Genomic DNA, 13,221 nt, shown 5'->3' on the forward strand with positions numbered 1-13,221 from the left:
TTGAAAAAATAAAAAATAGATACTTTTAGGATGGGAGTAGATCAAAATATTATATCTTGTGAAGAGATTGAAATTAATATTTCAGTCTGGTCTTCTTTTGTATACTGGTTTCCTTTCAGGAGACTGCTACTGGGTGCCAGGTACCTGGTATTTACTTCTTTTAAAAAAAAGTAATATAAGTGTTTATCATACTATGTGATTCAAAAGTAGCTGTACTTTTAGCTACTTTTGATTATTAATTAAAAACCAGGTTACTGGTAATTGAGAAAAAATCACAATTTCCAAATTTTATTTTTTATTTGAATTTTTCATCTGGGTGCCTTTTTTACTTTGTTTTTGATCTTTATCTACCTTAACCAAGTTTTTATGAAACTAACAAGATTGATTGAGATAATAATTACTTCTTCCCAGGGAGAAAGCTAGTAGTAAATGATGAAAAAATAGCTGCTTGTGCTCATCAGGGCAGCATGAAAGACATGTAGTAGACATTACTTCCTATTAATAAAATCAGCTTTTACTGGACAGCCATGTGCTCTTACTTACTTTTATTTGCAAGAGAGCTGTCTTTAAGGTGCCAGTTGTGATTACAGAGCCAAATGCAGGGTCTGAATAGTCCTTCCCTAACATTCATCCTTGACCTCTAAATGTCAGCTACTGCTCCTGTCTTTCATCCTCAGTGCCTTTGATTTCCTTCCACTGTCACCTCTACTCTCAAAAAGTGTAAGAAAAATATGAAAAAATAACTTGTGGCTTTAGAGGATCTGTTCTCTCAAAAATAGAGGAAAGAGGAGGTTGGAATAGGTTAGCCGTCCTTACTCCAGATGACAATAGTATTTCTAACTTCAGTGAATTTCTTGTTCCAACAAGTAGATTGAGCAGAAACCACCCATTAGTTGGAATTAGACTTGTGGTTCTTGGGCCTTTAATATGCCGAGTATTAACCAAATGAAAGGGGACTTACGTGATTCAAAATGAGGACCTTTGTGATTTTTATATGAATCCTTTGTCCTCTTAAAAAGAATTAGATAAAAGGTAGGAATAATTAATATTTTAACAAATTTGATTAACGATACTAAAAAAGTATTAATATTTGTGGTAATAATCCTGTTGGATTCCTTTGTAATATTACTTAAACTTTACTAGGTAGTAAATGATTGGAAGTAATTTTCTTTTTTTAATTCTTAAAAATCTTTTAAAAAATGTTATTTTTAATTGGTGGTAATACTTGTATATGTTTATGGAGTATAATATGATGTTTTGATTATGTCTACATTGTAGATTGAGTAAATCAAGTTAACATATTCATTACCTCACATACTTAGTTTTTTGGGGTGAGAACATTCTGAAATCTACTCTCGTAGCAGTTTTGAAATGTACAGTTATTATTAATTATAGTCACCAAGCTGTACAGTAGATCTCCAAAACTTGTTTTTCTCATTTTACTGAAACTTTTGTACCCTTTGAAAATCATTTCCCCTACCTCGCTCATGGCCCCTAGCTTCCGGTAACCACCATTTTACTCTCTGCTTCTGAGTTGGATCGTATAAATGAGATTGTGTGTAGCGGTATTGGTCTTTCTGTTCCTGGTTTATTTCACTTAGCACAGTGTCCTCCAGGCTCATATATGTTGTCACAAATGACAGAATGAAAGGATTTTCTAATTTACTAATATAGAATCCCCAGATGGCTAACATTTTATATGTTCAGTACTAATTGTTTATTAAAGTAAGTGGGACAGAGGTGGTATGAACTAATGACAACAAAATAAGCACTTAGCTTGTATAAGAATATTCAGAAATGCTGTAGAATATTGCTGCAGAGGTAATTGCTACAGATAGGCAGTGGCATTATCTGGAAGTTTACTTTTTTCCCAAACTGATAAAATTACCCCCCCTCCTTTTGTTTTTGAGACAGGGTCTCACTCTGTTGCCCAGGCTGGAGTGCAAGTGGTGTGATCTCAGCTCACTGCAATCTCCACCTCCCAGGCTCAAGCGATCCTCCTGCCTCAGAGTAGCTGGTACTACAGGCGTGTGCCACCATAACTGGCAATTTTTGTTTTTGTAGAGATGGTGTTTTGCCACGTTGCCCAGGCTGGTCTTGAACTCCTGACCTCAAGCGATCCACCCTCCTCAGCCTCCCAAAGTACTGGGATTACAGGCGCGAACCACTATCCCAGACCATTTTTTATTCATGTAACCTTTGTTCATAAGTATAACAAATCTTTGAACAGTGTTTAGATGATTAATGGCATTATACTGTAGAGTGCTGCTAATTATTTTTCTGTTGCTTAATCTGTTTATCTACTTCATGTTAATTCTCAGCTACATGTGTTCCATATTTTAAAATCCAGATTTCCTTGGATGCTTGTTTTTGGTTTATACTTCCATACTGTTCTATCAACATTTAATGAGTACAGATTCAAGTGAATTCTAATACTGATTTAAGCAATACCTAACTGGTATACATGCGGAGCAGGATACCAAATTCATTAAAACCAAATACTTGAAGTTGAGACTCTGAATTGCTCCTTGTTTTTAGTAGAATGTGAGCTGTTGGGGAGAGCATAAGCTGTGTGTTTCTTTCTATGTTTTCTTGCAGTTTTAGTCACAGTGGTCTTGTATGTACTTGGCATTCCCTAATGTGTTAGCTAATTGAGTTAACATTTATGTATACATAACACCAAAGATGATTTTCAGATTTGTAACTGGTACAATCAGGTTGGGCACTGGTTCTAAATGTATGGCTGCATAGATATATGCCAGCTGCCATGCTTAAAGCTGTAGTTTTCAGTTACTGTTTACCACTGAACCACATGGAGTATACTGTGTTTTTTGTAATTTAAATCACCGTAAGAATCATAAACAGCTAATGAAAGAAAGCTATGATTCAGGAGTCTTTTTAAAGTATTACCTTAAAAGATATTCCATTTTTCTTAGACAAACTCTCTTTGTTTTTTTGCTTTCTTCAGAAATAATCAAAAGAAAATGGAAAAAAAAAATTTTTTAAAGAATCAAATGTATTTTAATGTTGCCTTTTTTAACATTAGACTTCTAATGTTTTTAAAACTCAAGTCCAGAATATGATGAGATAAATATAGTAATGATATCTTATTCCCATATTTTAGGATGCTACCTAAAAGGTTTTTTTTTTAATAAGTAGAGTGACTATACAACCAGATTTGCCTGGAACAGTCCTACTTTCTACCTTCTATCCCAGCATAATTATTATTCATTCTCAGAAATTCTCTAGTTTAGATGATAAAATTTGTGATTGACTCTTGGAAATTTGCAGATGGGGCTTATTGTATAAGTAGATAGTTACTGTTTAACAATTTTAAGCTGTTAGAGACAACTCTCATTTGAAGGACTTTTACTGTTAAATAGTTGACAGAACAAGAGAAATGTATTGCCTCCTCTCTCCCTTAAACACATACCTGCAAACATATATGAAACTTTGCTAGTAACACAGGGAGGACAGAGTATTTCTGGCCATAATAGATTTGTATGAAGAGTAGAGGAGATTTTTGTATTAGAATACAATAAAGCAGGAAGAGACTTTGGGAAATGCAAAAGTATTTATAGTGGTTCCCTGCAGCCATACTAATAGTAGCTTTAAAACAAATACTGGGCCTGGCATGGTGACTCATACCTGTAATCCCAGTACTTTGGGAGGCTGAGGTCGGAGGATCACCTGAGGTCAGGAGTTCGAGACCAGCCTTGCCAACATGGTGAAACCCCATCTCTAATAAAAATCCAAAAAAAATAGCCAGGGGTGGTGGCACACACCTACAGTCCCAGCTACTTGGGCAGCTTAGGCAAGAGAATCACTTGAACCCAGGAGGTCGAGGTTGCAGTGAGCTGAGATCAAACCATTGTACTCCAGCCTGGGGAACAAGAGCGAAACTCCAACTCGGGAGGGAAAGAAAAGATGTCTAATTTAGTTCTGTAGTTTTCAGAAATCTGTTATTTCAACTTCATTTTCTAGTGAATCAGAAAATAGTTTCCATTGTATTAAATTTTTTCAGAAATACATTAGGGTGGTCTCATGCTTTTTCTGAGTATTAATAGTTGTAATAGCTAATACTTATTTAATGCTCACTTTTTAGGGTACTATTCTGAGCACATTCCATGTGTTAACTCATTTGATTCTTGAACAACATCTGAAGTAGATATTATCCTAATTTTGCAGTGAGGCAGCGGGGACCTAAGGCATCTAAGTAATAGCTAGAAAATAGTAAAACTAGAATTCTAACCCAGGCAGTTTTGCTTGAAAGTCTGTTTTCTTTATTAACTGTTGAAATGAATCAGTACCTATATCTAGAAAATTGTATTATTGGATTATTATATTTGTCACAGTAACATGTCTTAGAAACTTCTTCTGTTAAAGCATTTCTCTGATGTTGAAGTACATGCATGCGTATTTGTGGGTAGGGAAGTTAGGGAGATATAAGGAGCAGTCATCAGATTTTTTAAAAATCTGATTAAGGTTTTACTCTTTGCCTGGCTTGTGTTAAGAACTCTTTCCTTAGCTTAAGAAGTCAGGTTTGAAATACTTTGAATAATTTGAATCGTGTGTTTTATTGGAAGAAAAACCGTAAAATTGGAAGTATTAATGTTATAGGGTAGGTGATTTTGTGTGTTTGTTTATTGTGGTAAAATACAGTATATTTGTCATTTTAGCCGTTTGTAAATGTGTAGTTCATTGGCATTAAATACATTCACAATGTTATGTAACCATCACCATGATCTGTACATAAAACTTTTTCATAAATATCTGTACCCACTAAACTCCTTCCCTCTTCCTTAGCCCCTGTAACCTCTATTCTAGTTTTTGTTTCTATGAGTTTACTTATTCTAGGTACCTCATATAAGTGGAATCCTGTATTTGTCTATCTGTGCCTGACTAACTTTGTTTCTAAAATAATAGAATTTAATTAATGATAGTAACTTTATGATAGGCTTTTAATTTGGGCTTTTAAATGTTAATTTACTTTAGTGTCATCATATTTGATCTTCATTGTTTATAGTGGAGTTCACTGAAGAGTAAAAGGCAAATTCCATTAAACTAATTTGTTTTTGTATGAATTCTTAAGCCTCCAGTGACTAGTTCTGTGGGTCTTGGGAACAGTTGAAATGTAGTCTAGTAGCGGAATTCTGCTGAGTTGAAAAAGGATCTTTGCTTTACTGAGATATATCCCAGCTACTCTGGACCACAAACCAGGCATCCCTGCTTTTAAAGTTAGCTATGTGGTTTAACTGTTTATCTAGATATCAGATGTGTAGGATTCTGCATTTTAGAAAGAAGTAGATTTCTTCCTAAAAGACTGTTGTCTTGTAGATCAGTGTCTGACAAGTAATCTAGTACTACTAATTGCAAGAACTTTTTTTTTTTTTTTTTGAGGTAGAGTCTTGCTCTGTCACCCAGGCTGGAGTGCAGTGGTGTGATCTCAGTTCACTGCAAACTCCGCCCCACAAGTTTAAGCAATTCTCCTGCCTTAGCCTCCTGAGTAGCTGGGATTACAGGTGCCACCACGCGCGGCTATGTTTTGTATTTTTAGTAGAGACAGGATTTCACCATATTGGCCAGGCTGATCTCAAACTCCTGACCTCCTCTTGATCCTTCTGCCTTGGCCTCCCAAAGTGCTGGGATTATAGGCATGAGCCACCATGCCCAGCCTAATTGCATGAACTTCAAAATCTTGTTCATTCCTTAAATATGTTAATTTTGGGTTAGGGTTGACATATAGGATTTGGGTTGGGAGTGTGAGCTACTTACATCTAGGGTCGTTCTGCATTTCCTGTAAGTCCTGCATTTTCATTAGATTATTTTTCTGTTAGCAATCTGGTTCTTTAGCCCAGCAGTTCTTAAAACTTTTCCATTACAGGCTTCTTTAAACTCTTAAAACTTACTGCAGATCCCCAAGAGCTTCTACTTATGTATGTTTTATCTGTTTTAATATTAGAAATTAAAACTGAGAAATTAAAATATTTATTAGAGATATGCATAATAAATTCATTACATGTTAACATTGTAAAATTTCTTATGAAAAATAACTGTACTTTTCTAGAATAATTTAAAAAAATTTAGTGGGAAATGGCCTTATTTTTTACACTTTTGGGAGTCTCTTTACTATGTGGCTTAGTAGAAAAATCTCATTTCTCCTATTTGTTTTTACGTTAAATCTATTGTGGTATCACTAGTTATGTAGCCTCCGGAAAACTCCACTGTAAGAAAATGAGCATGAAAAAGGCAAATGACATCTCAGTAAATTTATGACAGTAGTTTTGACCTTGCAGATTCCCTAGTACGGTCTCAAGGACCCCAGGGTCCTGGACAAAACATTCAGAACATTGCTTTGGCAGAAGCTCGGCCTACATTGGATGAATATTATCAGTGCCCTTGAGGAAGTACAATTTTATCTCTTTAATTGAGAAACGATTTTATGAATGTAACAGTTATTAAGCTAATTTTATAATACCATGCATTTTTGGTCTTACTCGACAGATTACCTCGTATTAACTTGCACTGTTTGCCAAAATGTAAGCATTTTCCATGGATATCATTAAAAAAGAATTCCTTAAAGTTTTAAACTTTTTATTTATTTATTAAAGTTAACAAATAAAAAAACTATTTATTCTTGAGTTTTTCTATATTTATTTTAAAAAGCCTGCCTATCAGTGTTTTCAGTAAATTCAAAATAGAGTGCAATGCTAATTACCTTTAATAAATATAATTTTCTGGCATAATTAAAATTTAGTTAGATGTAAATTTAACAGAGATTAAAAACTTCCTTAGGATGTTGATTTTTGAATGTGTTTTCTCCTCCATGATGCACCCTTTATAATAGTTACATTTTTAATACACCATTGACACATTTTGTTGAATCTAATTACAATTTAATTTCTGCCTTCTGCTTACACTGCTCTTTTAGTCATATCATATGTAAGCTGGTAGAGATAATTTCTTTACAAGTTCTCTATTAAAAACATTGATATTTCTATCAAAAATGTTTTTTCTAAGATAGAAGTTCTGTAGGCTTTAAATTTTATAAATTAAAACAATAAGAGATCCTAATAAAGATAACATAGTTTGTCCCTTTTACACTTTATGTAAGATTATCTTTTTTACCTTTTAGACATGAAGTATGCTGGTATGTTTTGGTTACTTTATGTGTGACCATACCACTTTTTAACACTTTTTTTTCCCCTAAAGATAACTTAAATCCTTTTTTGCACCTTGTAATTGTTTTAATTATAAAGTAATGATTTTGCAGTGTTCTTTCTACATTCTGGTTTGTATTTAAGGGTGGGTGGTAAATGAGATGATACATGTGTGTGTGTGCATATGTTTTTGCTTGTGTTTAATTAAAAAAAATCCTGATACATAGAAAAGGATTTCTATGTGATATTTAAAGATTTTTGTAAACCTTGGCTTTCTGTATTCTATTTTTTTGAGTAAAACCTACTTCTGAGTTTGATGGCTTTGAAATATAAATCATGAGACTTAAGGAAAGTGATCAGGTTTATCTGTTTCATAGTGCTGATGGAACTTGGAATTATACTAGTGAGAAAAGGAAATCATAGTTTACAGATTCTGCCATTTTCTTCTTTCATTTGAATTAAATAGAGAAAAGATAGATGGTTATTGCATGTATTGGTTTTCACTGCTGTATAACAAATTACTCCAGAATGTAGTGGCTTTAAAACAACATACATTTATTATTGAACAATTTTTATGGGTCAGGATTCTGGAACAGCTTAGCTGGGTCCTCTGCTTTAAGGTCTCTCTCAGACCTCCATCTTCTCTAAAGGCTTGACTAAGGAAATATTTGTCTCCAAGCTCATTCACCTTTTTGTTAAAAGGATTGTGGTTTTTTTTTTTTTTTTTTCTGGACTGTTGGATTGATAGGGCTTCAGTTCGTCACTGGTGTAGGCCTCTAATATGTCAGCTTGCTTAATCAAAGCACACTAGCTGAGAAGGCAACAGAGAGACTGCCAGTGAAATAGAAATCACTGTCTTTTCTAACCTAGTCATGGAAGTAACGTACTTTGATTTTTGTGTGTGTGTTAGAAATAAGTCACAATGTCCAGCCCCCACACAGGGCAGGACATAAATACCAGAGGTATGTAGAGGCATAAATACCAGCAGGTGGGGATTATTGAAAGCCATGTTAGATGCTATTTTGCCTTAGTTATATAAAATGATGATGGACTACATTGAGAATGAGTTTATAGACAATCTTTGTTTAGTTTTTTTTGTGAATGCAAGGCCCACTATTAATTTTGTGGGAATTTTTAGTATGGATAAATTCTTTTTAATATGATGTTTAACAGGAATGCTGCCTTTCTGTTCCTTTGTCTCAGTTCCTTCAATCTCCCAAATAGGATTTTTGGTCTTACCCCCACCCCCTTTTACATTTAAGTGTATGCATTATATACTGGAAAAATAAAGCTGGGTATGGTAGCTCACTCCTATAATCCCAGCACTTTGGGAGGCAAAGGCAGGTGGATTGCTTGAGTTCAGGAGTTCGAGACTAGCCTGGGCGACATGAAGAAACCCCATCTTTATAAAAAATACAAAAATTAAGGCCAAGCGTGGTTGCTCGCACGTGTAATTACAGCACGTGGAGAGGCCGAGGCAGGTGGATCGCTTGAGCCTGGAGTTTGAGACCTGCCTGGGCAACATAGTGAAACCCTGCCTCTACAAAAAAATGCAAAAAATTAGCTGAGCGTGGTGGTACACATTTGTAGTCCCAACTACTTGGGAGGCTGAGGTGGGAGAATTGCTTGAGCCTGTGAGGCAGAGGTTGCGGTGAGCCATGATCATGCCGCTCACAGTGGGCAGCGGAGTGAGACCCTGTCTCAACCAAAAAGAAGAAAAAAAGAAAACATCTTCTCTTTTGAAAATGCCAGATGATGTAAACTCTCATAGTACTTTAAGTGTTATAAATGCTTTGTTTCATAAAAATTTGGAATGGGATTTATTCAGTCTGTATTGAATATTAAATTGCTCAGCAGTGAAATTAGGAGAGAAGTTTAGAAATTGATCCAGTTATTCTCATAGTATAGTCCTGGATCAGCAACATCATCTGGGAAATTTGGGGGAATGCAGATTTTCTGGTCCTACCCCAGACTTATTGAATCAGAAATTCTAGGGGAAGGGCCCCCCAGTCTGTGTTTTAAGAGACTCTCCAGGTGATTATGATGCATGGTCAAGTTTTAATACCACTAATCTCTTCAGTCTGTTATAGTTTGAGTATTACTTTTCCAAAAGCTTTTAGCCAGCTCTAGAAATTTACTTTTACTACTGTTACATATAGCTTTCCAGGAAAAGATTTTTTTAAACTCATTTTTCAGATAAGGGATGCAGAAAAGAAACAAAATACTTCCCTTATTTAAGTCTGTTGTCTAAGTCATCGTGTGTTTTCCAGGAAGATGGAGGTGTTGGGAGGGGAAAGGAGAGGGACTTTTGAGATGAATTTTCTCTTCCCTTATAATGTTTCTCGTTTATTAAGAAAGGTCACATACTAAATAGTGATTTTTAAATGAGAATGATGTTGGCCTTATATGATATCACATATTAGTTTGAACCTATATCCAATAAAGAATTGGTTGTATAGTGTTTCATCAGCTTTATAGTCTTGTTTTAATGAACACTTACTAATAAAAATTTGCATTGAAATAATATCTAGATGAAATGGAGGTCTCACAAGAAGGTCCCTTCCTAGTTGCCATGCCAACTTTCTGGTATGTAGGTATTGATTAGAAAGACATCTTTAAATGACATGATTTTTTCTTTGATTATGTGTTCAATTCCAGTAGCTTATTTTTGTCCTATGTAGTAAGATTAACATTAAAGGCAGACAGTAATTTTAACTACTTTTGTAATGTACTTAATTTAAATTCTTTAGTATTATGTCTTTTATCGCTGTGTTTTATGGAAGTTTCATAACTTAAATGTTTTTGACTAAAGTTTGAAGGGACTGACTAGTAATTTTAGTTTTTTGCATGAATTTACATTCTGGTAAGCTGTAGTAAGCATTAGCTAAAATGGTACATCCTGCTTCCATACTCATTTAGGTAAAGTTATTAGGATTACAGTATATAGAATGGGTGGATGATTTTGGTATATTCCTTTATCTTATAAATCTTATCTTTCAGATCTCTATCTTCTAAATCTAAGAAAATAGTCATTTATTTAAATATGAAAACTAGATCAAATAGTGAAGTTAAGTAGTGTCTCTATTGTTCTAAAGAAAATTAGGTTATAGTATTTATTCTGGAACATTTAATGCTCTGCTTTCCTTACTTTTCTCATTTACTTGGGAGTCTGGGACTCTGCTAACTTGTATGGTTTGCTGGATTCTTTTAGTTTAGTAATTTGGGAAACAGGAAGGTAACCTCAGGATGGATGAGAGTTTCCATTAGCTATGGGTCAGTTTAGCAGACTTGTGGATTCCTAATGATTTTTGAAACTTCATGGCTGCTTTATGTATCTTCTTTAGTCTTGTTGGTTTTGTAAGTTTGGAATATGTTTTTATTGTATGGGTGGTTAAAATCAGGTGCTTTGGTGTCTTTTTTAAAGGCCATATGCTAACTTAAGATTTTTTAAATCTAAGTCTCTTACTCTGATAAAACATGCATGTCAGAACATTTTTAAATAGTGTTAGCATATGTTTCCTTTGACTTGAAAACAATTTTGTTTTTTTTGTTTTTACATACATTTAGCTGATGAATTAGATTATTTTTGGGCTAATTTTGATACAGTTTTTAAGATAGGATTTAGGAAACCATGCCAACTGTTTTAATTATTTATGGTATAAAAGTTTTCATGAAAAAGTAATTTTTAATTGTCTTAAATTTTTTTATTTTCCTGCTTAGAAATCTCTCATTATTCTTCGACTGAATATAGTTAAAATTTGCATGCCACATAAATTGCTTTCATGTATCTCTTAAATTTAAAATGCTGAATTTAATTTTAGTATTTAATAAATACATTTTATGTTAGGCTTTAAGGGCACATTTGGTCCCTGTAAATTGAGAAGTACATAGTTTATTTCTCAGAGTTTATAATGCATACAAATAGTGAGAGTCACTCAATATTTGCTAATACCTGTAGAAGTAAATAATTCACATTTATGTTAATGTGCCCTGGGGGTGTATATATATGAATTGATTATTCCCCCTTTTCTCCTTCTACAAATCAAAGGAAATGTTAGCCTTTCCTCACTTCTGCCAACAATAGTGAAACAGTCAACACTTGAATGAACCACAACATATTGAGGTTTACAAAAGTCAGTCATATCCATTATCTTAAGTTATCCTTGTACTACCTGCAGTATTTGAGAAAGAACCCCACAGATCAGTTTCCTATTAAAATAACAACCTCAGGCATTGGTTATCATATTTAGTTAGGATTAACTTCATGGCATTTGATAATTGTGTGTGCATAAGTGTGCTTTTTAACTGATGTCTAACTTGTGATTACAACTAGTGGGGGAAACCTTGTTATCAAGTTGTTAGACTGGGTTTTCATCAAGGAGGTTGTTGTATGTTATACTTGAATTGTTAGTCCTCTGCAAGAAAACAGAATGCTTCTCTTGAGTGAATAAGCCAGGATAATGAGGCGAGGGGTTTTATTTCAAAGTTCGTTTTGGTGATGGCATAAATACATAACAGGTTCTGAAATCCAGTTACTATATTAAATTTCATCACTTGTTTTTTAGGTATTCCAATAACTGTACCACCTCCAGGTAAAACTTTTTTCATGTTTTCTCCATCATTGTTAATAAACATGAAATTTTAAGCTTACAGAAAGGACGGTGTTGATGCGGTTAGAATATGGAATAGGCTATTGGGATTTCAAGGTCCTATTTTCAGCTCTGCCTTTGCTTCATTCTAGTTTTGATTAAGATACTTAGTTTTCTTATACCTGTCTTACCCATTTCTGTAGAAATAGAGATTCTCAGAAAATTCTTAACTATACAATTTGTGAGGAAAACAGTGTAGGGTATAAAAGAAAAATTTTCTTTAAAATGTCTTTACAGACTAATGAATTTTTTGATATAATGTAGTGACTTCAAGAGAAGAGAAAGATAATTTATTTTGACTTTATCATTATTTCTGATTTTAAAATTTTAATCCTGCTAGCCTAACTTAGTATCGTGAGAAAATGTGTTCTAAACCACATAGCAACTAGACAGACAGCTGGTCAGGTGGTTGTTCTTAGAGTGGTGATTGTTTATTGTTGTAATGTTATGATCAATAGGAGTTTATATGTGGCCCAGTGTTTTTGTTTTTGTTTTTGTTTTTTAACATTTTTGTCAGTTATTTCTTTTTATAGTGTGATATTACACCTGGTAGCAAGTGTGTTTTACTGAGTTCACTGTTACAAGCCAAAGTGTATGAAGAGAATGAGAGGTGATAATGCTTGCAAGGGTGGGTCTCAGTTCAAAATGACTTCAATAAACAGAAACAGTAAAGTTTAGGTAGCATAGGACAGTATACATATTTAGATGTGGAATAGAGACATTGATTATGTGTGAATGTGTCTGAAAAAGACTCATCAGGGAAAGTCAAAGGAACCATTGGTGTGTCTTTTTAGTTTAAAAAACAATGTGGCTGTGAAGCTGTGTGAAATAGGATTGTGGACTGTAGGACTAACGTGGTAATTGCCAAATTTTGTACTTTTAAGATGTTTAATAGAGGAGTTATATATCATAAACCTGAATACAGTGAAGAGCATGGTAAACATGAAAACAGTTTGAAGCGGAGCTAAAAATTGATTTAAGTGGACCTTTGAGAAGGATTCAGACAACTGAGATTTATTTTTTCATAGAATTACTAAAACAGAGGCTTAGTGGAAGTGTTTTCACATAACTACAAGGTGATAGAAAATATGACAGTGGAATACTTCTTGTTCTCATTTAGGACAGTATCTGAATTGTAGTGTGAGAGATTTAAGTTATATAATTTGGTGCATTTATAGTAGTGAGAGTTGTTAACACTTGGAAGGAATTGGTATCATAAGGAATTGACATCATACGTTTTGGAATCAATCTTTTTCTGTTGGGATGATTTATAGCCAATCTGGATTTGAAAGTATAGTATAGATTAACTGTTCAGGTCCCTTTTAGTCCTATTATTCTGTGGTATTCCATTTAGGTATTGTGAATTTATTGAGAATGCAGACCATGATGTAGAGGTACAAATTATATTCGTT

The 13,221-nt window shown here is 33.9% G+C and overlaps 1 protein-coding gene across 23 annotated transcripts in view; it reads left to right on the forward strand.

The window, feature by feature from the left end:
- FIP1L1 (factor interacting with PAPOLA and CPSF1) overlaps positions 1 to 13,221 on the forward strand; it is a 76,882-nt gene that overhangs the window by 44,831 nt on the left and 18,830 nt on the right. For 11 of the 23 annotated variants that reach the window (XM_012441099.3, XM_012441105.3, XM_012441102.3 and 8 more), the window contains one exon: positions 11,726 to 11,752. The exons of the other annotated variants lie outside the window; for them this stretch is intronic. In XM_012441099.3, the coding sequence (XP_012296522.1) occupies positions 11,726 to 11,752 (27 nt within the window). The remainder of the gene's footprint in view (positions 1 to 11,725; positions 11,753 to 13,221) is intronic. 23 annotated transcript variants of the gene reach the window in all.

Source organism: Aotus nancymaae, unplaced genomic scaffold (genome assembly GCF_030222135.1).
Source record: "Aotus nancymaae isolate 86718 unplaced genomic scaffold, 86718_ANA_hifiasm-v0.15.2.pri h1tg000006l, whole genome shotgun sequence".
Lineage (NCBI taxonomy): Eukaryota > Metazoa > Chordata > Mammalia > Primates > Aotidae > Aotus > Aotus nancymaae.